The sequence below is a fragment of the Abramis brama genome (genome assembly GCF_963993115.1).
Source record: "Abramis brama genome assembly, chromosome: 7".
NCBI classification, from domain to species: Eukaryota; Metazoa; Chordata; class Actinopteri; order Cypriniformes; family Leuciscidae; genus Abramis; species Abramis brama.
Window position 1 is genome coordinate 26,927,586 of NC_139969.1, and position 25,475 is coordinate 26,953,060.

General features: G+C 37.0%; 3 protein-coding genes across 3 annotated transcripts; 2 read left to right on the forward strand and 1 right to left on the reverse strand.

The window, feature by feature from the left end:
• The first annotated feature begins 3,004 nt into the window (after window positions 1-3,004).
• Window positions 3,005-11,768, forward strand: pif1 (PIF1 5'-to-3' DNA helicase homolog). The gene is made up of 13 exons (XM_084120714.1): window positions 3,005-3,090; window positions 3,336-3,901; window positions 4,419-4,548; window positions 4,680-4,805; window positions 5,110-5,263; window positions 5,697-5,811; window positions 7,191-7,297; window positions 7,562-7,701; window positions 8,035-8,141; window positions 8,236-8,323; window positions 9,445-9,590; window positions 11,045-11,236; window positions 11,514-11,768. Exons 2-13 carry the CDS (start codon window positions 3,341-3,343, stop codon window positions 11,565-11,567), a joined length of 1,920 nt encoding a protein of 639 aa, XP_083976840.1. The 5' UTR covers window positions 3,005-3,090; window positions 3,336-3,340; the 3' UTR covers window positions 11,568-11,768.
• Window positions 11,769-18,728: 6,960 nt separating this feature from the next.
• On the reverse strand, window positions 18,729-21,324 carry LOC311086627 (cytochrome b-c1 complex subunit 6, mitochondrial-like). The gene is made up of 4 exons (XM_084119599.1): window positions 21,184-21,324; window positions 20,752-20,820; window positions 18,981-19,142; window positions 18,729-18,896 (listed from the first exon to the last, which is right to left on the reverse strand). The coding sequence occupies exons 1-4, from the start codon at window positions 21,235-21,237 to the stop codon at window positions 18,864-18,866; spliced, it is 318 nt and encodes a 105-aa protein (XP_083975725.1). The 5' UTR covers window positions 21,238-21,324; the 3' UTR covers window positions 18,729-18,863.
• Window positions 21,325-21,635: 311 nt separating this feature from the next.
• On the forward strand, window positions 21,636-25,155 carry nsun4 (NOP2/Sun RNA methyltransferase 4). The gene is made up of 6 exons (XM_084120433.1): window positions 21,636-21,780; window positions 21,873-22,246; window positions 22,330-22,484; window positions 22,583-22,743; window positions 23,539-23,663; window positions 24,150-25,155. The coding sequence occupies exons 1-6, from the start codon at window positions 21,688-21,690 to the stop codon at window positions 24,424-24,426; spliced, it is 1,185 nt and encodes a 394-aa protein (XP_083976559.1). The 5' UTR covers window positions 21,636-21,687; the 3' UTR covers window positions 24,427-25,155.
• Window positions 25,156-25,475: the final 320 nt, after the last annotated feature.

Consider the following 25,475-nt stretch of genomic DNA (forward strand, 5'->3'; position numbering starts at 1 on the left):
TGTATTTGAACAAGATGTCCAGGACCTCCAGCAAAAAATAGGCCCACAACATTAAAGATCCAGCAGAATATTTAACTGTGGGCAATGCATGGGGTACTTTTTCTGCTTGCACAAAACCACTCTAGTGTGTTTGCTGCCAAAAAGCTCTTTTTTTTATTTTCATCTGACCGTAGAACCAGGTCCAGTTGTGTCTGAGAACTGAATATGCTGGGATTTGTTTTTGTATGAGCGAGGAGGATTTTTTGATGTAGGTTCAGTTTGATTATTTTTTGGGGCTTTCTGACCCCAAGACTCAACTAATTTCTCAACTAATTCTCCATCTGTAATCCTCAGAGAGTCTTTGGCCACTCAAACTCTCCTCCTCACCGTGCATTAACACAATAGACACATGTCCTCTTCCTGGCAGATTTGTAACATCTTTAGTTGATTGGAACTCCTTAATTATTGCCCTAATGGTGGAAATGGGAATTTTCAATGCTTTGGCTATTTTCTTACTGCCACTTTCTATTCTGTGAAGCTCAACAATCTTTTGCTGCACATCAGAACTATATTCTTTTGGTTTTACTCATTGTGATGATGGATGATTAAGAGAATTTGGCCTTTGAGTTTCCTCATATTTATACTCATGTGAAACAGGAAGTCTTGACTGGACAATTTTATGTTCCTAGTCACCCTGGTGTGCTAAAAAAAGTAAATATTAATGGGAATATACTTCAGAGATATTTTACTCTTAATACTTTCTAGGGGTGTCAATAATTGTGGCCAACATGCATTGGCAAAAAGCATTTATTTTTGATAATGTGATTTACCCCCCACTTTCAATTCTTTTACTTCAATGAAAGGTTAGAATTTTGTGAAAGATAAATGAAAGATAAAAAGGATAAACCTTGCAGATTTATTTTCACAGCCACCTTTGCTTATATTTACCACTGCCAACATTAGTGGAAGGCACTGTACCCTATCGTGGCAGTTCCGCTTTTATTCAAAGGGACATTTATGATGGGAAATGTGTGCTTGTCAAAGATCTCATTGCATTTGAATGGTTAGTGAAGCAGGGCTGTTTGCTTGGAAGGAGTGGCAAGCTATTAGATATGAATTCATAATGTGATTGCTAATTAATCCAGACTCTGTGAAGTTTCACTCATAACCCTATTTGCATATCACAAATAATGTATGCAATTGAAATGATCATTATCCTTCATTATATTTCTGATTATTGTTCTTCTACCTCACTACATCTCCAATGAGCTAAAGGCAGTCCTTACTGTTAGCCTGCATTCTGTACTGCCCACTTCTCCCGAGTGTCATAACTCAGCCAGCTGTCGTCTTGCCAATGAATGTAAATCAAAGAAAAGCTTGCATGCACTGAACAGGGCCTAATGATGCGGGACAGTGACCCATTCCTGGAAATTTCTTTCTCAGCTGACGTAAAAGAGCATGTCTTGTTTACGGAAATACACCAACCCATGACTGATATTTGATCCTGGAAAATGTAATTAACCATCTCTAAATCAAAAAAACATTTGTTTTACTGTCAGTAGTAAGTAAACCATGGCCTGTGTGAAAATGACCTATAAGCGATATAAGCCTAATTGTAAATCACTGGTTTATTGATGAATAACAATATATGGAACTTGCCAAGTGCTGATTCTGGATGAATTAGGGCATATTTATTTATTTATAAGTGATATTGGTAGCCAGAATGCACTACCTTTCTTTTTATTTTTATTGTTTCAAGGATAAGGAAGGAAGGAGTGACATACAGAAATATAAAATAATTAAATATAATCTTTAATTTGTTCATTTTCTCGATTGCTAACACACAATTGATGAAACAATTCACAAATTTCTCACAACTAACACAGTCTCAGAACTACACACCAACTTTTAGGCTACACACCTCAAATTGTCACGTCAAAATCAAATATGTTGGTCAAAGACATATTCTCTTTTGTCAGAATCAAACTTTGGCCTCAGATGAAACACAAATACACAGATTACATTCCTGCCTAGAGAACACTATTACAAAAAGCTCTTATTGGGATTCAGGAATACTTTTGCAGATCAGTGTCTAGTACAGTACAGTATACAACATAAAAGCGTGCAGATAGCCTACAGTATAATTCAACAATAAGCTTTAGGAAAAATACATTTTCATTCCACTATTGTAAGTAGTAGTTACAGTAGATGAAAAGCACTAGAAAAAAGTTCAAATACCAAAGAACTGAATATGAACTTTAGGCAATTAGTCTACAGTACAGTAAAAAATAAAAAAAATAATTCGGCATCCTCTGCACCTTCAGCCAAATTTCATAACAGTAGAGTTTCTTGATCTTCTGACAATGGTCCTATTTATTATCTTTAGATTCTGATTGGTGCCATTAGGTAGGCTACTTAATGTTGACTCATGGATAAATGTGTTATTTGAGTTCACATTGTGACACTTGAGTTAATTAGACTATGTTATGTGTTTTATGAATGATAACATGGTTAAACCTGTTTAAAATGAGGGCATTTTTGAAATCATTAAGAAAATTGAAATGTGTTTTCCACAGGTAAAATGTGAGTGAAATGAAATGAAATGAAGTTAAAACGTTTTGAGAAATGTGCCTTTGTTTTGAGAACTGAATGAAAAATCATCATCAATTCATCAATGGATAATAGCCATTTTCTGTCCTTATTTCCATTCTACTTTTACTAAAATTGTGACTTCAGAAATGATCATTTGAATAAATGAAATCCAACCGATTTGCAATGGTTAAGTTTTTGTATTTGCAGTGTATGACGCCTAGAACGCAGACGCTCCAGTCCATGAGATGAATGCACAAAAGAAAGATGACGTAATGAAAACCAACGCCGTTTCATTGGTGGAGCGCTTGCTTGTAGGCGGACCCGCTGCTTACGTTTAGGAAGCGCAATCTTTGATTGGATATTTGTTTAAATGCCTCCGCTTTGATTGGCCAGTAGTTCGTCACAATCGACCAATCTCTGTAGAGCGGAACTATTTGAAAATCGTGCATGAGCAGCAACATATAAATGAACAGCTGGTGGTGCGGTGGTGACTTGCTGTTTAAACAGCTCGTAACAAAGGTGAGTTAGTCCTCTCTCTATTAAGTAAAATAATAACAAGACATGAACACGTAGGCCTACATGTATTTTTAGGCTAAATTTGCCATTTCAGTTGAGATTAATGTTGTTGCATGTAACATTATTTAATGTACAAATTGAAATGTATAACCCAATCACTCGCTGAAGACTCATCGGTGTTAGTAAATGAGTAAAGTTATAAGATTCTCGATCACATGCTTTAAGCGGTTCTTCTATGTTCTTTCAAGGTAAAATGTTGGGACACATTGATCCCGCTGAGCTTCAGTGCACCGTGGCAGTGGAGCGCTTGAATCCTGCAGGTCAAGCCATCAAACGGCAGCTCATGCGCAAAGCCACCGTCACATTAGGGCGCAACGAGTTTCAGGAGATGGTCCTGCGTGTGCACGATGGCAAAGCTCCTCAGAACTTCATGCTGCGCGATTTCCAGCTCTTTACGCGCTTTGCAAAGGATGGGAAATGTACTGTTAAATTCGTCCCGGAGAGCACACAGGTTCTAGTCTCTGATTGTCCACCGGATCGTTTGAAGGTGTTCCTCAAGACGCTCAGCATCAAACATCAAGCATCCCAAAGCAACAAGCCTATGAGTGGTAGGGCTAAACTACGAGCCGGCCTTCCTAGAGCCTTTGAGACCGTCAGTCCTCTCCAGCTGAAAGATGTACAGAAAGCAAACGAGCTGAGAAGTAAAGTGAACGCCCCAATTCAACCCAAAGGTCCTTCAGAGAGGCCTGTCAATAAGGTCTTGGGTGAAAGGAAACCAGTGAAAAGACCCAGACCTGATTGTGACACTAGTCCGGTATGTTCATCCTTTTGTGTTCGGCCTACGTTCCTTTAATACTTTGCACATTTGTCTTGACAAATTATAAGCACAACTATTTTTATTTACACTTTGTTAATTTGATGCACCATTACTTAACTAAATTAAGTGGGTAGTTGAAAAGAAAATGTCCTTTTCTCTTCAAAAGAAAGTTTTGGCCTTTCCCACCTCAAAGGTTCCAGTGCATTTAACAATTAAACTCTTAAAATAATTTTGGCCAATAAATTTCAGTTGACGGATATTCATTTATTAAACACATACATATACATTTAAGTGTATTGTTGTGTGAACTAGGCTATTTTAGTAACCACAATCATACAATTTCAATCATGTCTCACATTTTTATTTTTGTGAATTGTTTATTTTTGAGATTCAACAGTTTTGGAAAGTTGAGCATCTTTTATCTACTATTTGCTGAAAAAGACTGCACAATGCTTGCTTTCAATACTATCATGTATTTAGCAGGATTATGGACTTAATTATTTATCTCTTTTAGGTTAAGGCGCTTCACCCCAATAAAAAGCCTGTCTTGGTTCTGCCCGTGGCACAAAAGCTAAGCAAAGAACAAACTGCAGTTCTCAATGCAGTCTTGAGTGGCAAGAATGTGTTTTTCACAGGCAGTGCAGGTAATTAACTGCACTGATTATTTATGCATTTATTTATTTTATTATTACTTCTAACCACAGATGAATATAATCTAGTTTCTTATAGAGGTATTTTTTCATGGCGTTTCCTACTGTTCATGGCTTTATTTTAGGTACAGGGAAGTCCTTCTTGCTCAAAAGGATTGTAGGCTCTCTGCCCCCAAAAAGCACATATGCAACCGCGAGCACTGGCGTCGCAGCCTGTCACATAGGAGGGACCACACTGCACAGTTTTGCAGGTAAGAACATTTCAAGTTCAAATGATTTCACTCATGTCTCTGAAAAGTGACTGCCAACGAATGCAAACATGCTGCATGCATTCATTAGGAAATCTCCTCATATATAATTGATGATGGCAAAGGTTTTATGAATTGGCAGTATCCCTTCACCCCAAACCAAACAGTAATCATAGGTGACAGATTTATTTCAGTATGTACACAGCATAGGGTCACTTTTCTGAAGTGTCATATGATCAACACATTTCTCAAATCTATAAACAGAGTTGTGCTGTGTGCGAGTCATTTTCATCTCTCTTGTTATCAGGTATTGGGTCTGGCTCTGCTCCTCTTGAACAGTGTCTTGAGCTCGCTCAGCGTCCTGGAGTTCTGCAGCACTGGACCTCCTGCAAACACCTCATTATTGATGAGATCTCAATGGTGGAGGCCCAGTTCTTTGACAAACTGGAAGCCATAGCCAGGTGAGCAACACTGAGGGAACTTATGACAAAAATAAAGATAACTCCGTTAATGATACCAGTTTATTTCAGCGCACTTAATTTTCCACATGGATAAAATTCAATTTACCATTATCAATTCATGTGGTGATAAGGGTTGTTTTTTGTTGTTGTCGTTTTTAATGGTTTAGTAATTTCATTTAATGTGATTGGTTGCTTCTGAATTTGTCACTACGGACTTTCTTCTGATGAGCGCCAGATGGCAAATGAATTTTTGAATGTGATTTGGATCAGAAATTGAATACAAAATTAATCCAAACCATCAATTCTCCCAGTCCTAGTCTAGTATGTTTAAAAATTATCATCTGTTCTGAAGGAAAGGAACAACATTAAATATTTCAATATTAGGTCAGAGTTGCCTTATTAGACAAGTGTCATCTGTATATTATTTTTCTAGGTCCATCAGAAGATCAACTGAGCCATTTGGAGGGATTCAGCTGATTGTGTGTGGAGACTTTCTTCAACTTCCACCTGTAACAAAAGGAAAGGACAAAGCTAACTTTTGTTTCCAGGTACTACCCTCATTTAGGCATAGTTCATGGTTTTTCCACTTCAGCCTTGATCTGACTTGGCATTAAAGGGTTTGTTCACCCCAAAAATGAAGATTCTGGAATCGTTTACTCTGTCTTCATGACATTTCAAACTGATAAGACTTACATTCATTTTCAAAACACAAATGAAGATTTTTTTACTTTTTTTTTATTTTTATGAAACCTTAGAGGTTTCTGTCCCGTGGTTGAAAGTCCATTGCCTTAACTTTGATGCTTCAAAAAGTTCATAAAGCCGTTGCAAAGGTAATCCATATGAATTGAGCAGTTTATTAATCTATAAACATTGATTAATGCACATACTTAGATTTCTTTTACAATATCTTTATGAACTTGTAAATTATTTGTTGGAATGGATTTTCAGTGGAGGGGCAGAAATAGAAGAATTACATATAATTTGTTTTAAAAAAAAACTTTGTTTTGTAGTCTCATTCACTAAGCAAGCGTACGCACACATTTGTGTGTGACCTCATTGTGTGAACGTTTTCACAAGCAAATCATGATTCGCCAAAAACGTTCGTACTAAAATGTATTCTAAATTTATGAAAAAAGGTAGGAACAAGTGAAACCACATGTACACAAAAAGCACTTTCTCTGTGTGGCCTTATGTTAAGTTATATTTCATTTTAACAATGACTATAATTAAATTATTAATAAATAATACAATTTAATGTCATCATATACAGTGAAACAGTAAGAAGCTGCGTTATAGCTTCAGCTGCAAGGTTTGTCTAAAAAAAAAAGAGCAGATTTATGTGTATGTACAGCTGACTTATGAGAGGTCTGTAATCTGGGTCTGGATAAGTGTTTGAATGGTTTTGAGAATGACACCTGGGGTTGCTCGGATCTGGTGAGCGCATTTGAAGAGCGGCATTTGTTTGACGAAAGCGTGTGCGGGAAGTCCTTATAAGGAGATGTTTTGGTGTGTTTTATGCAAATTATTAACCTTGTGCACGCAGCTGCTCCTTTAGAATGCTCCAAATTCACTAACATTACAACGAGATTAAGAAAAATTCATGTGCGTATGCATGCGTTGTGATTTAGGCAGAGTTTTTTTTTTTTTTTTGAGAAGTTCTCCTGTGCGTACAAATACGAAATAATCCACACAATTATTAGTGAATGAGACCCACTGTTTGAAGATGGATGAAAGTAAAGAGTAAATCATGACAATTTTCATTTGTGGATGATCTATCCTTTTAAGAGTACATTGTAATATCTTGAAATTCGACAAGATGGAGAAAGTTGGTTTTAATTTCTATGGGCATAATTGTTTTTGGGTTAGCATCTGGATATCCACTGTGCAAGTTTCTAAGAATAAGATGCACAATTTATTTTGCCTGCAGTCGAGAAGCTGGCGGAAGTGTATCCACATGAACATGGAGCTGATGGAGGTGCGCAGACAAACAGACAAGGCCTTCATTTCTCTCCTGCAGGCTGTGAGAGTGGGCAGGTACTGAGCTCTCACCACGGCCACCGTTCAGTGCAGTGACTCACTGGCTCGGGGTGTTTTCGGGATGCAATCCCTGAGGTTCATGGTCAGTTTTTTTCCATGACCTTAAGTGGATCTCGTAGGTGTGATTTAAAAAAAAATTATATATTTACACGACTTGTAGTGGGGAACTTTTACGCTACATCTTGTAATCAGTGAAGTTGTGAATTGACTGAGTTTGTCAGCATGTTGATCCTATTGTAACAGTGGCTCTCCATGCTGTAGAGTCACAGAGGAAGTTACCACACAGCTGCTGAGGAGTGCCAATCACTGCATCGAGAGGGATGGTATCCTAGCAACCAGGCTGTGCACGCACAAAGATGATGTGGAGCTCACCAATGAGAATAAACTCAAACAGTTACCAGGTTGGTCATCCTGAAACCTCATTTTAAAGTGGATATGTGAGAAATGTGACATGCTTTGCTTTGCTGGTCGCATCAGGTGGTGGCTGTTCTGGAATCGCTGTCAATTCTGTTGCATTGATGGGTTTGAATGAGATCACCAGAAACTGAAATAGTTTCTAGAAATCCACCATCTGATTCACGAGTGACATTAGGCACTAGAAACCATGTAGGACATGCTGTATAGCAGTAATTATTATTCTTTTTTTTTTTCAATGTTTCTACACAAACTGTAAGATGAGCGAAATCCAGAGATAAGGTGTTGTACACATTTCTAAGTCTCTTGTTTACTTGCAGGGGCCGTGCGAGTATTCGAAGCTGTGGATAGTGACCCTATGCTGGTTCAGACCATTGACGCCCAGAGTCCAGTGAGTCGGCTGTTACAGCTGAAAGTGGGCGCTCAGGTTGGTGTTTTATCTCCTTCTGGCTAACATGTGCTCTTGGTTTGTTTTGTTTTTTTAAATGTCAAATGTTGCAAGAACCTTTTTATTTGTTTAGGTCATGCTTACAAAAAACCTGGATGTCCAGAGGGGTCTAGTGAATGGAGCCAGAGGAGTAGTGGTTGACTTTCAGCCAGGGAATCAAGGTACGGCTGACTGCAAAACAGTGGCAGGCACTTCCAAAACGCATTGTATTTTACTCATTTTACTTTCTCTGTCACAAGTGTTGTTTTTATGAAAATGCCACCATAAAAAAAAAAAACAATACTGCTATTAGCAAATAAATGGTTAAATCTCACAATGTCTATTGTTTTTCAAAAGAAATAAGCTATTCTGTTTTGTAAGAAGGAATTGAAAGCCTTTTCTTAGGACCATTAAGATTAATTGTTTTGTGACATCATGCTGTTGGGACATAACTACCTATATGCCAGCAGCCATATCACCCTGTAGCCCAAGACTGGTTGCCCACTGAAGCTAAGCAGGGCTGAACCTGGTTAGTACCTGGATGGGAGACCTCCTGAGAAAACCAGGTTGTTGCTGGAAGTGGTGTTAGTGAGGCCAGCAGGGGGCGCTCACCCTGTGGTCTGTGTGGGTCCTAACGCCCCAGTGTAGTGACGGGGAAACTATACTGTCAAAGAGCACCGTCCTTCAGATGAGACATTAAACTCTGACTCTCTGTGGTCATTAAAAATCCCATGGCATTTCTCGTAAAGAGTAGGGGTGTCCTGGCCACATTCCACCCATTGGCCCTTACCAATCATGGCCTCCTAATAATCCCCTTACATTGAATTGGCTCTATCACTCTCTCTCCTCTCTCCACCTATAGCTGGTGTGCGGTGAGCGCACTTGCGCCGTTGTACTGTGGCTGCTGGTGGTGGTTGAGGAGAGATCCCCTGATATGATTGTAAAAGCGCTTTGGGTGTACAGTAGCACATATGAAAGCGCTATATAAATGCCTCATTCTATTCTATTACTGATAATTCATTATTTTCCAGTTTCATTTAGTACCACAGAAGTTACACACTTTAAAGTAAGATTTTATATATTTTAATTGCTCATTGCTGTAATAAAATTAGGGGGATGTCAATTTAAAATGTTCATATTTTTATTCTGACATGTTCTTAACTGGCTTTGAGATTTACCCAAATATCTTTCATTAATTGCTGTACGTGGCTGGTTCTAGAACACCAACATATTTCAGAGGATTTGAACGCATGCAGTGAGATATTGTGTCATCCCATCATTCATCAATGCCCCTCTCCCACAGGTCTCCCTCGGGTGCGATTCCTCTGCGGGGCTGTTGAGGTAATGAAGAGAGAGCGTTGGATTTTTAAAGCGTCCGGGGGGCTGTACCTGAGCCGACAGCAGCTGCCACTCAAACTGGCCTGGGCCATTTCAATCCACAAGAGTCAGGTGAGCTCTACTATGAAGCCCCATCAAAACTCATTATGCATAGTGAGTCAAACCTGCATCAGCTGAATGCATAGAATGACATCTAATATTACAAGATTGTGCTGTTGATCTCCTACTGTTCTGGGTCCTAGAGGAAATGATCATGCGATTTTCATTGCATGTCCCATTAAAATAAAATGACTTGGCTCAGGAACAGTGTTTCTGTGCATCTGTGAACAGATGCTCAGGACTATGGTTCTGGCTTCTGTATTGACTCATTAACTAGTCACCATGTTTACCCATCATTTCTGACCTTTTCCTTTGCCTTCTGCACTGATGAACTGTCAAAGTTGTTGCAAAGAGTGTCAGTAATTAAGCTCATGGGGTGTCTGGCAAACGCTTCAGAAACGCTGCATGTGGCACGTCCCAATGCTCAGTGGGGGAACTGAGAAAAATGGCATATTAAATTCCTCACTATAAACATGTGGGCCTAAATCTCGCCAGTGTAATTGGGTAATTAGTTCAAAATGAGTTTAAAGAACTCTGTAAGAAGCTACAATACATTTGAGACATTTCTGGCTTTTCTTAAAATCATAAAACCGTTAGTCCAATTGCCAAGCAAGTTGCAACACACAGACTCGGGCTACGTTCACACTGTCAGTCCAAATCCGTTTATTTGTGTGTCCGATTAGATTCTGATCTAGAATTGACTACACATTGTGTATTGCAACTGTTCGGTTCCAATTTGTGTGTCCTTGCAAACCGCTCTTTCGTTTGCAACACAACCTTGTTTCTGCAGCAACTTCCAGCAGATTTCCTATAACAGCGTCTGACGCTTGCGTTTTATGCGGCATCAGAAAGTCACATAAACCACGTAAAATCTGATCTGAGCTGTCAGACTGAAACGGATTTCCGGAAATGCTATTTGAATAGGATTTCAAACCACTTATGGTTGTAGCTCAAAACGGATTTGTAAAAATTGCATTTATTGCAACGTTTTTCCTGTTTCAATCGGATATGCACAAAAATCGGATTTGGACACAGTCTGAACAGCCTTAGTGGTGCAATAATACTGATGTAATGAGGTCACAGGTGTATGTGTAATGTAAATATTTTACAATGGCTTTGAACGCAACCAATCAGAATCAAGGATGGGAACTATATTCGTATTTTATAACGACTATGTTCTGCTGTTAGTAAATGAATGGTTTATATCTTGGAGCTTTGGAGTTTCAGTCAGGACCACTTTTCAAATTAGTCATCAAAATAATTTAATATATAAATCAATTAATTTAGTTTTTTTATTGGAAACATTTTACATAAACTAAATTTTGCTTTTGTGTCTTGATTATTTTCTTGGTTCTTGATTACTAGGCATATTATTCAAAAATGGGTCCCCCCTTTTTTTCTTTTTTTTTCTTAAATTGCTAGATTGAAGTAAATTGTTGGTGTCTCGATTTGTTTGGTGTGTTTAGGGCATGACTTTGGATTGTGTGGAGATCTCTTTGGCGCGTGTGTTTGAGAGCGGCCAGGCTTATGTTGCTCTGTCACGGGCTCGGAGCCTGGAAGGCCTGCGTGTGATGGACTTTGATCCTCGAGTGGTGCAGGCCAACCAGGACGTGCTGCTCTTCTATAAGAGACTGAGGAAAGAGAGACTCCTCATGCAGGTCAGTCCACTTTAGACAATCACTCTGTTCCTCAGACAATTACCCTTTTCTGTATTCTACCAGACCGGAGCGATTTAAAAGATTGAATCTAAATGATCTTAGATTGTCTTATAAAAGGCCCCCAGGAAGCTCAAATTTACTGGATGATTTTACATTTAGTTGTCAATCATTTCAGAATTCAAATTGCCCAATTTAAATTTTCAACAAGGTTACCATTGATTTAGTAAGTTTATATATGGCTCTGATTCTAATTTTTTCTATTCTTTTCTTCCCCCAGTCCTCAATGAATGACTTTGTTGGACAGAGCAATAAGGAGAATTACCCTTGGTGAGGAAGTGACGGGAAGCTCTAGTTTTCATTTGCACTGTGTGCATGGATGCATCAGGAACATGAGTTCATATAGTTCAGTTAGTGTTTTTCTTATTGGATAAATTATGCTGCTTTTCAGCTGAATATTTATTTTTATAATTACTGTCTAAAACTTTATTTTGACCATGTTTTTCTTTTAATAAAATTATTTTATGGTTTTATATATATGAATTGGGTTATGAAAGTCTCAGGTTTACATGCTTTTCATAAGAGCAAATTGTTATCAGTGCCTAAGCAGGGTTTTGCTTGTGGCAATGGTTGTAAAAATCATTTGTTTGAATATTTATGATTTGATCTGGTAATGTTAGTTGAATATTCTTACTCACTGAGGTTAGCTGTAGTGGCTAACATCCTGTAACGGTTTACATTACAGGGGAAAGAGTAAGAATTTATTTTAAAAGGGACAATGCACATTAATTAATATGAGCACTTACACTGTATGGCTAAAACAGCACATTTACATTTACATTTTCATCTGTAGTCCCTGGCAGGTTGATAGTAAATAGTACATAAAACATTAAGAATCATTCAAAATGCATTCCAGCAAACATGGCCATAACCAGAGCATATTAGCACAAACACAGTTACTTTAAATATCAGGAGACGGATACAAGTCGCTACTCCTAATGTTTTATCCAATAATCACTGTTTTATAAATAAAATTCCAGGTATGTGCTTCTGTGGTATTGTACAATCCCATCTAGTAGATGAGTTATGATTTTGTCTAAAAGCAGAGGTTTGGCCATATCATACCACATTTTATACACAAATAAAATATCTGCAAATTTAATCAATTTTCCCAGTTTAAAAAATATTTAGTTAAAATTTTACAGTGATATACATTTGACTTATCCAATATTTTCAAAGCCTGCAGACTATAGTCTTTCTATAGATTATAATGTAGTCCCACTTGTCTGCGTCCATCTGGTGAGGCAGTAGTTCATATGTGAGAAGATCATGGCATTCATGTGTAACTGAGGCCTCAGAAGTTAAATTATTCCTATGGGTCTACAATTTACCAGATTAAATTTAATCCTATTCCTAATTATTATTATTTTTTTGTAACTTGTGAATCTATTATGCTTGCTTGAATATTTATACTCCTGTACTACTGATAATCTTCTTCCTTCCTGCTGCTATAACATCTGGATCTGGATGTCTGTTTGCAGACTTTAAAAAACATACATATGGTTTTATTAACATTTTTAAGATGTAAATTATTCTTTCTTTTTTTTTCTTTTTTTTTTTTTTTAAAACCAACTAGAGATATTGACCATTGCAGCTGATAATTCTTCTGCAGCTTGCTTTTTGCTTTTAGCATGCAAGTATGTAAACAAATCATCAGCATACATCTGACAGTTAAAAGTAGATGGACAAACATCTGGTAGATCATTGATATACAAACTGAATAACAAAGGACCTAATGTTGAACCCTGAGGTACGCCAACAGGATTGAGTATTTGTGAAGTCTTAGTCTACCAGAACTGACTGTTTTCTATCAGTACTTTTAGTGAGAAATATATATTTGATAACTTTTTAACCTCTTGATCTACTGTGTCGAGTTGAATGCCGCCTTTAAATCCAGCTAGACAGCTAGTCCAGGCAAAATAGCGTTTTACGACAGACTAATTGTAAAAGAATTTTTTTCAGCTTAGATAATTTCTATGAGGTGTCCAGAACAACATACTAAAAGTCCTAAGAAATCCTAGTTGAGGAAATATGTTAAATTCTCATCAATCCGAGATGTGTGCCAATAAGGCCAGGCAACAATACACCCCAATGGGGCTATTTTTTTCCTTTACTCCTATCAAAATGAAACTTTACACAATGAAAGTACCCATGAAAAGTAAAAATTTTTGTATTACAAGTTTCTTTGAAAATTAATTTGAATATGCAAATGAGCTATACACTAATCGAATATGCCCAAAATACACCCAAATAGGCTTAATTTTTTCCTTTGCCGGCCCGCCCAGCGTCGGCCAATAGTGAGCCTACGTGGTGACGTGCAACACAGAAGCGCTGTGCTAAAACACTACGTGAATTCACTCGAGGCCCAGAGAGAAGGAAATGAATAGTGGAATAAAGTCGTTATTTTTGTTTATTTTTTGCGCACAAAAAGTATTCTCGTCGCTTGATAAACATATGGTTGAGCCACTGTAGTCACTTGGACTATTTTAACGATGTCTTTAATAACTATTCTGGGCCAGCAAGTTTCAATCACTTAGAAGCCTATGGAGGAGTGAGACAGCTCTCAGATTTAATCAAAAATATCTTAATTTGTGTTCCGAAGATGAACGAAAGTCTTACGGGGTTGGAACAACATGAGGGTGAGTAATTACTGACAGAATTTTCATTTTTGGGTGAACTAACCCTTTAAGGTCAATATAAGTCTTTTTGTGGCAAGTGACCCAGGTAAGTGTGGCAAGTGACTTCAAATTTATCGTGTTTATGCATAGGTTAACTTACTGAATGGACATGAATGTGTTAGTTATCTGGCCCCTGTTTTTTCTACTTGTGACTTTATGGTTTCTTGGCCATAAGTCAATTAGGCCTAGTGTTGAGCTCATTTGCATATTTAAAATAGATTTTTCAAAGAAACTTGTAAAACAAAAATGTTACTTTTCATGTATACTTTCACTGTGTGAGGTTTGATTGTGATAGGAGTAAAGGAAAAAATAAGTCCATTAGGCTGTATTTTGGGCATATTCGATTAGTATATTGCTCATTTGCATATTCAAATTCATTTTCAAAGAAACTTCTAATACAAAATGTTTTACTTTTCTTGTAGACTTTCATTGTGTAAAGTTTTATTGTGGTAGGAGTAAAGGAAAAAATTAAGCCTATTTGGGTGTATTTTGGGCATATTCGATTAGTGTATAGCTCATTTGCATATTCAAATACATTTTCAAAGAAACTTGTAATACAAAATTTTTTACTTTTCATGGGTACTTTCATTGTGTAGAGTTTTATTTTGATTGGAGTAAAGGAAAAAAATAGCCCCATTGGGGTGTATTGTTGCCTGGCCTTATTGGCACACATCTCGGATTGATGAGAATTTAACATATTTCCTCAACTAGGATTTCTTAGGACTTTTAGTATGTTGTTTTGGACACCTCATAGAAATGATCTAAGCTGAAAAAAATATATTTTACAATTAGTTCTATTTTTGGCTCCAAAATGAGTTACTTTGCCTGGACTAAGCCCCCACTACACCTCCTTTGTCCAATTTATATATTCTAAAAGAAAACCATTTTCATTTTCTGTGGAATGATACTTTCAAAACCCAAATTGCATCAGATGTAATGAGTATGGAGTACTATTCAAATGTGATATCTGTTCAGAAATCCATTTTTCTGCTATTTAGATCCTGCTGGTATACTAATTGTCTTTAACTATAGCCATGTGATCACCTGGTTTGAACAGTGGTATAATTATTGCAGTTTTCCAAGCACTTAGAAACACTAAATTTTATAGACCAAATAACAATTTTAAAATGAGAATAAGTGCCTCTTTATGGGTTTTAAAAAATACTGTCTCTATCCCATATCTATCTTTTGCTCTTGAACAGTTAAGAAATAATCATATTTACTTAAGAATTGGTCACTTCTTTAAAATTTAAAATGGGTTCTTAAAATTTATGGGTGTGTAACCAAAGAGTATAGAAGCCCAAGAGGCGAAACTCAATAGAACGCTCCATAGCAACAGTTGCCCCCATGACGTGACGGCGCGGCCGCCATTATGGACTGAAAACTGAAGGAAAACGCCGAAAAATAATGGGAGTCAATGGCACTGAACCAACTTAACATAACAAAAACCATTTTTTCTGGCCGTCATATCTAAATATGAAAACAATTTAAAATACATTAATGAGGATGACCGACGTTAAATGACAGAAAATGTTACGTCTATGTGTTGGTTATGCATGGCCTACTTACCCTTAGGAAAGTAGTATTTTGGGACAAAATATTACTATAGAAGTAAGACTAGCCTACTATAGAAATACTATAGCGGCTCTAGGATATTATAGAGGTATTACAGAACATAACATACTTCTGTGATGTTCTGTAATACCTCTATAATATTTTAAAGCTGCTATAGTATTTCTAGTCTTATCGTACTTCTATATAGTATGTCCCAAATTACTATAGTATTCCTATAAGATTACTATAATATTTTGTCCCAAAATACTATAAGATTCCTATAGTACTTTTTTGTAAGGGTAGGCCTATGTCCCCCACCGAATCGGCTTCATTAGCCTACCACTTACGGTTTGCAAAGATACAATTATAAAATTACTGCAAACCTTTAATCTATCAATATTTATGTTCTATTATGCATTTTCCTTGTTATATGAATAACAGAAATTCATGAAATAATATATAGGCAGACACACAGTAATAAGATATAAGTAATAAGATATTTATTCAAATGTTGATTTTGAAATTAGTGAACATCACCATATATATGATTTGGAAAAATAAATAAAATTATAAATGAACATTTCTAAAGCCAGTTAATCTTTTACATAGAATATCACAAAAATATTAACAACTTGTTTTTTCAACATCTTCAGTGAAAGTGCACACAGTGAACGTTTCAATGGCAAGAACAAAAACAATCTGTGAATGTCCTATTACAGGCGGAAAGGTAGGCTACAAAAAAGATGTGCAATCTAGCAAGTGCACACATGAACTATAAACAGTACTAAAATGGAAGTGGTGCCATAAGATCTCAGTAATTAATCAGACACCACCATCTCTGTGTGTGCATTTGTGTATGAGAAGTTTTTTTTGTATTTTTTTCTTTTTCTTTTCACAGTTTGGTTGTGTGGCGTCCAAACTGGCGCTAACGATTTCAGCAGCTTTCAGTCCATAATGGCGGACGCGCCTCCGCAGCGCCATCTACAGACTGTTACCCATAACACAACAGAGTTTCGCCTCTTGGGCTTCTATACTCTTTGATGTAACTAATGGCGCTTTTCCACTACACATTACCAGCTCGGCTCGGCTCGGCTCGGCTCTGTTTGGTTTTCCACTGTGTAAAAGTTGTACCTGTACCTGCTTCCAGGTACTTTTTTTCGTACCACCTCCGGCGAGGTTCTAAGCGAGCTGACTGAGGCGATACTAAAATGTGACGTGAAAACACGGCAGACTGCTGATTGGTCAGAGAGAATCGTCACTATTCACTGCGTCATCATTGCACGCGCCAGACGGAGTATCCTGAATAAAACAACAGCAAAAACAAAAACATCCAAAAACAGCATACACTCGATGTCCTCCATTGTCCTGTGTGTGTGGGTAGCGGGTGTGTCTCGCACGTCTCGCGTAAAAGATTAAGTCACGGCAGTTTCCTGCGGCGTCGCTATGACGACCAGGTACTATTGTGGAGGTACTATCTGCAATGGAAAACGGAGCGAAAAGCGAGCCGAGCCGAGCTGAGGCGAGGCGAGGCGAGTCCAGTCGAGCTGGTACTGGTAATGGAAAAGCGCCATAAGTCATTTGAACCAGGAACATTCTGAATAAAAGATTTTGTAGAATCTATAAAATAATTATGAAATGCTTCTGCAACCCTACATGGATCATTAGTCATATTTCCCTTCTATATTTAATTGTATTCTGTTATATATATTACATTTTCCAGTTAGTTTCTTTAAATTCTGCCATATTTCTTTGGTATTTCCTCTAGCTTCACAGATAGCCTTAATAAAAAAAAAATTTGCTTTCACCTTTCTAAGCTCCTTTACAACTTTATTTCTTAATGTGGTAAATAAACGCCAGTCATTTTCCATCTTAAACCAGGGGCCTGTAGGCTACCGTGATGGTAGTTGAACAAACTCAGGATTGCAGGATTAGTTTCAAGTTGACACAACCAATCCAACCAGGCTTTGTTGGTACCATGATGCTGATCATCAACTTTGTCAACTCAGGCTTTGATCCGGGGTTTAGGTGTGACATCAGTAGCGAACAGCCAATCACATGCTGAGAAAGTGAAAGTGCGATTCATTTCTTGCGAGAGAAGCAGCGCGATTCACTTATTAAATAAGTATTAAAATATTAAGAATTTAAACAAATTTACACAGTAAGAAAATAGCTGTCTATGAAAGAGGACAACTAAAAGAAAAAGTCTTGCTGTATATCAGTGCAAGTAAAAGTTAAGTTAGTTTACAGTTGATAAAGGTATAGAGAGAATTGAACATTTAAGCTCACAATAGTCATTTTATAGCTTTATCTATTGATTCTAAAGCGTATTCATATTACCTTTTATACATTTATTCATTTAAACTGCGTAATAATAATTGATGAACTAAAATTGTACGTGTGATCGATTAAGGGTACAAATCATACAAAAAAATGTATTCTAAATAAGCATTACTAAAAGCCAGACGATGTTGTCTTTAAAAATCATTTGCTATGTAGTGACCTTTAATTTGGAGCAGAAACAGGTGGAGTGACTTTATCCTTTGCTCACAGCTGATTGGTCCAAGTTCGGTTTGCAACCTCTTACCTGGAACATCACCTGCACCAGTTAGTTACTATGGTGATGAACACTACTAAAAGCCAAACCACTTTCATAGTGCCTGAAACTCAGGGTTGGCGCAAACTAAACTGAAACCTGGCTAGCCACCTAAGCCGGCTTCATGGTATAGGCCCCTGAGAGCTAACTTAAGAGCATGAACATTTCCCCGTCGTAGTTTTAATCTCATTAAATCTGTATAAAAGCAGGTGAAACTGAGTTTCAGTTAGATGCTTAGTCATGTTTCTCCTGTGGAAATCCTGAGGCTTTTACATAGCACATGGAAAAATATGCAATTAATAATCCAGTTGCTAGATAAAATGAAAAACCTACTTTCATGGGCTGTTCTTGCTTGCAACAAAATCCAAACAAGAATGGTCTCCTTTTATCAAAAAAATCTAAGCTTACCAGATTTAAAAAAAAAATTGCAGTGTCTACTGCCACCATGTGGGACTATGTGTAATTGCAATACGATCATAGTTTTGATGTGACTCCTGGAAAGCAGAATATACATTTTACACTTTTTACATATACAAGTTACATTTTTGGTCACATGTGTAAACGAAAGAACCAACTAATACATAAATGTAAGGCAAAGAGGTGTACATGAAGTCTACACACATTTATTCACAAACAACACAACTACAAGTTTTGAGATTTGTTTATGCTTGTTCTGTACTTTTTAAATACACATTTACAGCTGAGATACTCCACTGGAACGAAAGGACAGTATCTCAGAGGGGCTTCATTTAACCGAACTGAAGAGCTTTTGTGCAACCTGGAAGACAATGATAATATTACAATATTACAGCAATGTTTTTAAGAACTGTTTGAGCCCCTATAGGGGCTGAGAGTGACTTACGCAGTGGTCCCGTGCATGTAGAAAGTCAAACAGCTCCTCTGTGCAGTCCTCTTCAGTGTGTGACCGTGAGCCAACTCGAGTTTCACAAGCTTCTAGTCTTTCTTGTGCATGCATGCAATGTGCCGTCTGCTCACATTTCTGTCTTATTGTGTCTAGGGGGTCCTGCAGGGGGCCAGACACTGTTTAATCTATATGACAATCACCTCTCCTTCAGCAATGATGCTTTTATTTGTTTAGTCTTTAAGTACTTTACTAAACTAAAAAGACAAACTTAAATTTGCCTAACTGGCTGGGATTTTTATTTCCCAGCATGCTTTGCCATGGCACTCTAGTCTAAGGGGAGAGTAAATGCTAAAATGAAGTGTTACATAATGCTTTTTGTGCAAGATAAATGTTAAGTGAGATATTTAATGCTTTGTTATACTAATTTAGAAGAGTTTCTGATGGGTTTTTTTTTTTTTTTTTTTTTTTTGAGGGGTTACCATTAACGTTACATCATCACAAGTGGAGCATGAACTTAGTTTGAGCATAATTGTATGTTAAATGTTCTATATTGTTGTACTCTTACTAATGTTAATGCTAATGTTATCAAAGCATCACCAATTAGCTAGTTATATCTAGTAGTTAAATTTTCACTACTAATATTTAAATTGAGATAACATTATCATTTTAAGTTAAATGTATGAATTAACCTGCTCAATTTTCAAGTTAGGACTAGGAGCAATTAAAACCTATGAGTACAAAATTGAAATCTGGCAGTTCTGCTTACTTAAACTTTGAATTTCTTAAAGGTGCAATGTGTGATATTTCTGAGGATCTATTGACAGAAATGCAATATAAGATCCATAACTATGTTTTCAGTGGTGTATAAAGACCTTACTTAATGAACCGTTATGTTTGTATTACCTTAGAATGAGTCATTTATATCTACATAACCGCGGGCACCCCCTTCTATGAAGGTCGACATATCGTGACGTCATGTTTCTACCGTAGCCGACAGCGAACAAACAGCGCTACAGAGCGCGTTTCATCACTAACTTGAATGAGAAGCAGCAGAAAAAGACGCAGCAGAATACTCAGGTTGTCCCTGACTCTGCAAACGTGGAGAAAAACATGCTGTCTGAACGACGCCTCGGACATCGTAACGTTAGCTATTTCCCCTTACCTAGCTGCTTTGATGCTCTTATCCATAGCTCTTATCTTATACTAACTAGCATGGAAACAGGCTATGGTAAAGTCAGTGAATAAAAGACTAACACAATGATGAAGAAGTAAAAAATAATCGCAATAACATGTGGTTTTACTGAATAATTAAGTAAATATAATTTAATATAAAATATAATATAAAGAAACCTCATTGCTTGACTTGCTACTCTGCTGACTCAGACGACGACATCTTCCGCTCCTACGTCGGCCACCGTAGCTTCTCATTCAAGTTTGCAATTTGAAGGATTGGCCTTGAGTGACTAACTGTTTGCAATTCGCAAATCTCACCACTAGATGCCGCAAAAAAACACACACTGCACCTTTAACCTAATTTTGATGTTGCTGATCATAGATATCATATGATATCTATGTTGCTGATTACCTCAAATTTACATCTGATTACCATTACAAATTTACATCTGATTACAAATTTACAGCTGATTACCATTCAGATGTACAGTGTGTGTGTGTGTGTGTGTGTGTGTGTGTGTGTGTGTGTGTGTGTGTCTTACTGTTTAAGATGAAGAGGAATTTAATAAGGATCCGATTTACTGTAGTAACATACCACCATCTCTTCTTCCTCCTCATCAGCACCATCTTCTCCCGCATCTTCCTCCTCTATTGGTGTTTGTTCCTTTACAAATAAATGGACAAGAGCCACAAACATATTGTAATATACTGCATAATTTTTTTATTTTTTTTTTGTGGGATGAACAATTTTGTGGTCCTAAGTGATATCATTGTGTTGTGTTTTATAGTCATTTTAATGTATTTGCAATGTAAGCGTCATAAATTAATTACATTATAATACTATATTAAACGTGTTATTATAGGCAAGGCTTGAAATATCTGAACTGTTTTCTTATCTTTATGTCAGGACAGCTGACATGTAAGAATCGACTTGCCTGTAGTAGTTATACAATGACGTGCCAGTTGCATAACTTCACAAATGCACTTTCTTTAAACTACAGTAAAACTCTAAAATTAGTGGCCGTACCTCCTCCGCCTCGTCGGGCTGTCCATGTTTGATCGTTTCCCTTTCAAAAACCATACTTGTAACTTATGCTTTGAATTCACACTTAAACACAATGAAGCCGCAAAGGTCAACCGCTAAACGTAAAGTTGAGCTGTATGTGTGTAGATATCATAGGGATGCGAATTTACGAATTCTACTATGGTAAAGGCTTAGCTTATGAATATTAATTAGGAACGCTATTGGATAGTTTCAAAAAACGTCATAATGAGCTTATGAGTTCAGCCTTCGCAATAGTATGGGCTCACGAAAGAAATTTCTGGAAAGTTCTAATGTTATATGCACTTTATCCATTATATATTTTGTAATATATTGGTGAATAAATAAAATAAAAACAAAAAACAAAATGTCTATTGTTTTATATATTCACAATCACAAGTAATCACTTGTATGCGCGAAAATCACAAAACCAAGCTAGGAACCAATGAGGACAAAACTAGCGAGGGACGCTTTTGAGGATACACAAACATGGCAGCGTACGTATGCACGAGATTTTGTATAAATAAATTCAAAGACTCGATTACATTTATTCAGCGACGGTATCGGGTTAAAACAAAATGGGTGAGTAATGAGTTTGCAGTGGTTTTCAAATTAAAAACAACGTGGCAAATTCATATCTTAAGATGTTCTCGTCGTCTTCTATATTCCATTAGGCAGCAACAAGGCCCAAGTTTCCATCTACTGAACTTGCTCTGCACAACTTTGACACAACGTACAGTATGCAGTTTAAGGACCTGTGGCCCTCTATTCGAGTCGCCATGCTGTGTGAACAAAAGTATGGAGCGCTGATAAACAGTTTCTCTTCAGAACCTCACATAATCACAGATTTAGAAGCTCAAGGTTGTAAAGATTTCATCAGTATTGGCTGTTCCAGTAATGAGGTACATCAACATTCACAGGAGGGCTCCACAACCTCACACAGAGATTCAACAGAGCTGGAACCTGCTGCTCGTCAACACAATATAAGTCTTGATATCAAATGTCTTGTTTTTCCACAAGGAGACACATCTAGATTTAAGCCTGCAAGGTAAGAATTACAAACAAAAAAAATCAGTTATTCTATCTTGTCCAAAGTTATGTTTAATTAATATATATGTCTTATTAACTTAGACCTGACAGCAGTGGTATATTGAGATATTACCTTCTGGATGCTGCTTCGGTGCTGCCTGTACTAGCGCTGGACGTCCAGCCTGGACACACAGTGCTGGATCTGTGTGCAGCTCCTGGAGGGAAGACCTTTGCTCTCCTACAGGCACATTCAGTCGGTATGAAAATGAATAACGCCAAAGCTTTCTAATGGAAGAGATGTAGGTCTTCATATATGATATGATTTAATATACCTGTTTTTTCCCCCCCGTTTCAGATTATCTATGGGCGAATGACTTATCAGTTTCCCGCACAACACGATTACGCAGGACTCTTCAGAGCTACGTGCCTAAAGAGTTACTAAATGAAAACAAAATCCACATCACATCCACTGATGGTCGGCAGTTAGGCCTGACTGAGGAGAACCGCTTTGACAGAGTTAGTATGAGGCAAAATGTCTGGAGAAGAAGCACCTGTATTATGAAGTTAAAGCAGAATGCCATGTTGTACTGACTTGGGGGTCAGTATGATTTTTATTTTAAAGAAAGCAATGCTTTTATTCTGCAAGAATGCATTAAAATGATCAACAATGACATTTATAAAGTTAAAATATCTCAAATAAATTCTGTTCTTTTGAACTTCTATTCGTCAGATAATCCTTAAAAAGAATTCACAGTATCCCGGTTTTCGCAAAAATATTAGCATTTTCAGCATTGATGATAATAATCAGAAATGTTTCTTGAGCAGCAAATCAGCCTATTAGAATGATTTCTGAAGGATCATGTGACACTGAAGACTGGAGGAATGATGCTGAGAATTCAGCTTTACATCACAGTAATAAATTACATGTTAAAATAGAAAACAGTTATTTTAAATTGTACAAATATTTCACAATATTATGTTTTTACTGTATTTTTTATCAAATAAATGCAGTCTTGGTGAGTATAGACTTATTTTGTAAGCAAAGTCTTGCCGATCCCAAGCTTTTACAACACCGTTGTACTTAAACAGCAACATGTATTTATGCGTCTGTGACTTACATTGCCACATTGTCCTGTCCTTGTATGTCGTGTGATGTCACAAAAAAAATCTAAAATATCTAACATCTGCTTCCTAAACCCTGTGGTGTTCTGATTAAAGTATGTATCTCTGCCAAGCATATGGCAACAGCACAAATAGTATTCCAGGCATGTTTGGGCATTGTGCCTTCATTCATCTTCCATCTTCTCACAGGTGCTTGTAGATGTTCCCTGCACCACAGACAGACACTCTGCAATGGTGGAGGAGAACAATTTATTTAAGAGGTCCAGGACCAAAGAGAGACAGAAACTTCCACTCTTGCAAACACAGCTTCTTGTGTAAGTAATTTGTCTAAATGTGCAAACAATAGGATAGAAATTGTTTTTTTTTTTTGTTTTTTTTTTAACAATATACACTACCGTTTAAAAATTTGGTGTCAGAAATTTTTTCCTTTCTTTTGTGAAATAAATTAATACTTTTATTCAGCAAGGATGTATCAAATTGATATAAAGTGATAGTAAAGGTTTATATTGGCATATTATCAGCATATTAGAATGATTTTAAAGGATCATGTGACACTAAAGACTGGAGTAATGATGCTGAAAATTCAGCTTTACCATCACAGGAATAAACTATATTTTAAAGTATATTTAAAAAAAAAACACTTTATTTTAAATTGTAATAATATTTCACAATATGACACTTTTTTCTGTATTTTGATCAAATAAATGCAGGCTTGATGAGTATAAGAAACTTCTAAAAATAGTAATGTTTCCAAACTTTGTTGCATAAAGACTATATCGGATATTTCTTTCTCCGTCCAGGGCTGGGATCCAGGCCGCTCGCCGAGGTGGACACATAGTGTACTCTACATGTTCCCTGTCCCAGCTGCAGAATGAGTGTGTGGTGCAACAGGCCATAAGTCTCGCTCAGGAGGAGCTGGGAATCACAGTACAGGTTCAGGACCTCAGATGGTTCGCTCAATGCTTTTCTGACACTTTCCACTTTGCGCCACACTTAAGTGTCGGGGAGCTGGTTTTACCACACCTGTGTGCCAACTTTGGACCTATTTATATGTGTAAATTACAACGAATAAACTAGCCGGACATTCAGATATTAGCGTAAATGACAGCGTCACACCACTATTGCTGCAATAGTGCACCCTAGTGGCCAGACATGGAACTTTCTCTGAATATAAGGCTCTAACTAATGTAACCCCACCTGGAAATGTTACTGTTGTAAAGAAGATAATAGTGAGAATCATGTCATTATTATATTATTTGATTATAAATATTTTTTTAAGTTGACATAATAATAGTTTTGTTTTTCCCTTTTCTCGTGGAAGGAAGTTTAATTCCTGTTAAAGGGATAGTTCACCCAAAAATGAAAATTCTGTCATCATTTACTCACCCTCAAGTTGTTCCAAACCTGTATGAGTTTCTTTGTTCTGCTGAACACAAAGGAAGATATTTGGAAGAATGTTTGTAATCAAACAGATCTCGGTCCCCATTGACTACCATAGTATATTTTTTTCCTACTATGGAAGTCAATGGGGACCGAGATCTGTTTGATTACAAACATTCTTGGTTTGGAACAACTTGAGGGTGAGTAAATGATGACAGAATTTTCATTTTTGGGTGAACTATCCCTTTAATTTCAAAAACAAATGAAGATTTACAAATAAATTGCAGTACAGCATCTATCCAGAGTATAATTGAATATGTATCCCCTGTTGAGAAGAACAGTGAAAAGCAGAATCCATTGTTCCTGCAATAATGACAATTCAACTAAAAACAAGTAATTGAAATCAAGAATAGAGCAATGGTTTTGAAAACTGAGAATCCTATTCGTTTGTTATTCACGTGTTCCCAAGTTTGGCCAGTAGGGGGCGTCGACGAACCGTTATAGAACTGAACTGACAGTATGCATTTCTGCATGATTCAAAGAAACAGCACTGTGTCTTCTTCCTGTCATGCAGATTACCGAAACATGCTGGTCTTCATCATTTTACAATTATCTTAAATATTATATTTATTTATAATAATGAAGTACTTCAGTTGCCTAAAGGGTTCAGAGAAAATCCCTAAACAGCTATGTGTGTATGGATATATATATACAGTGTCTTGCATTTTCTGAATTAATTCAGAGGA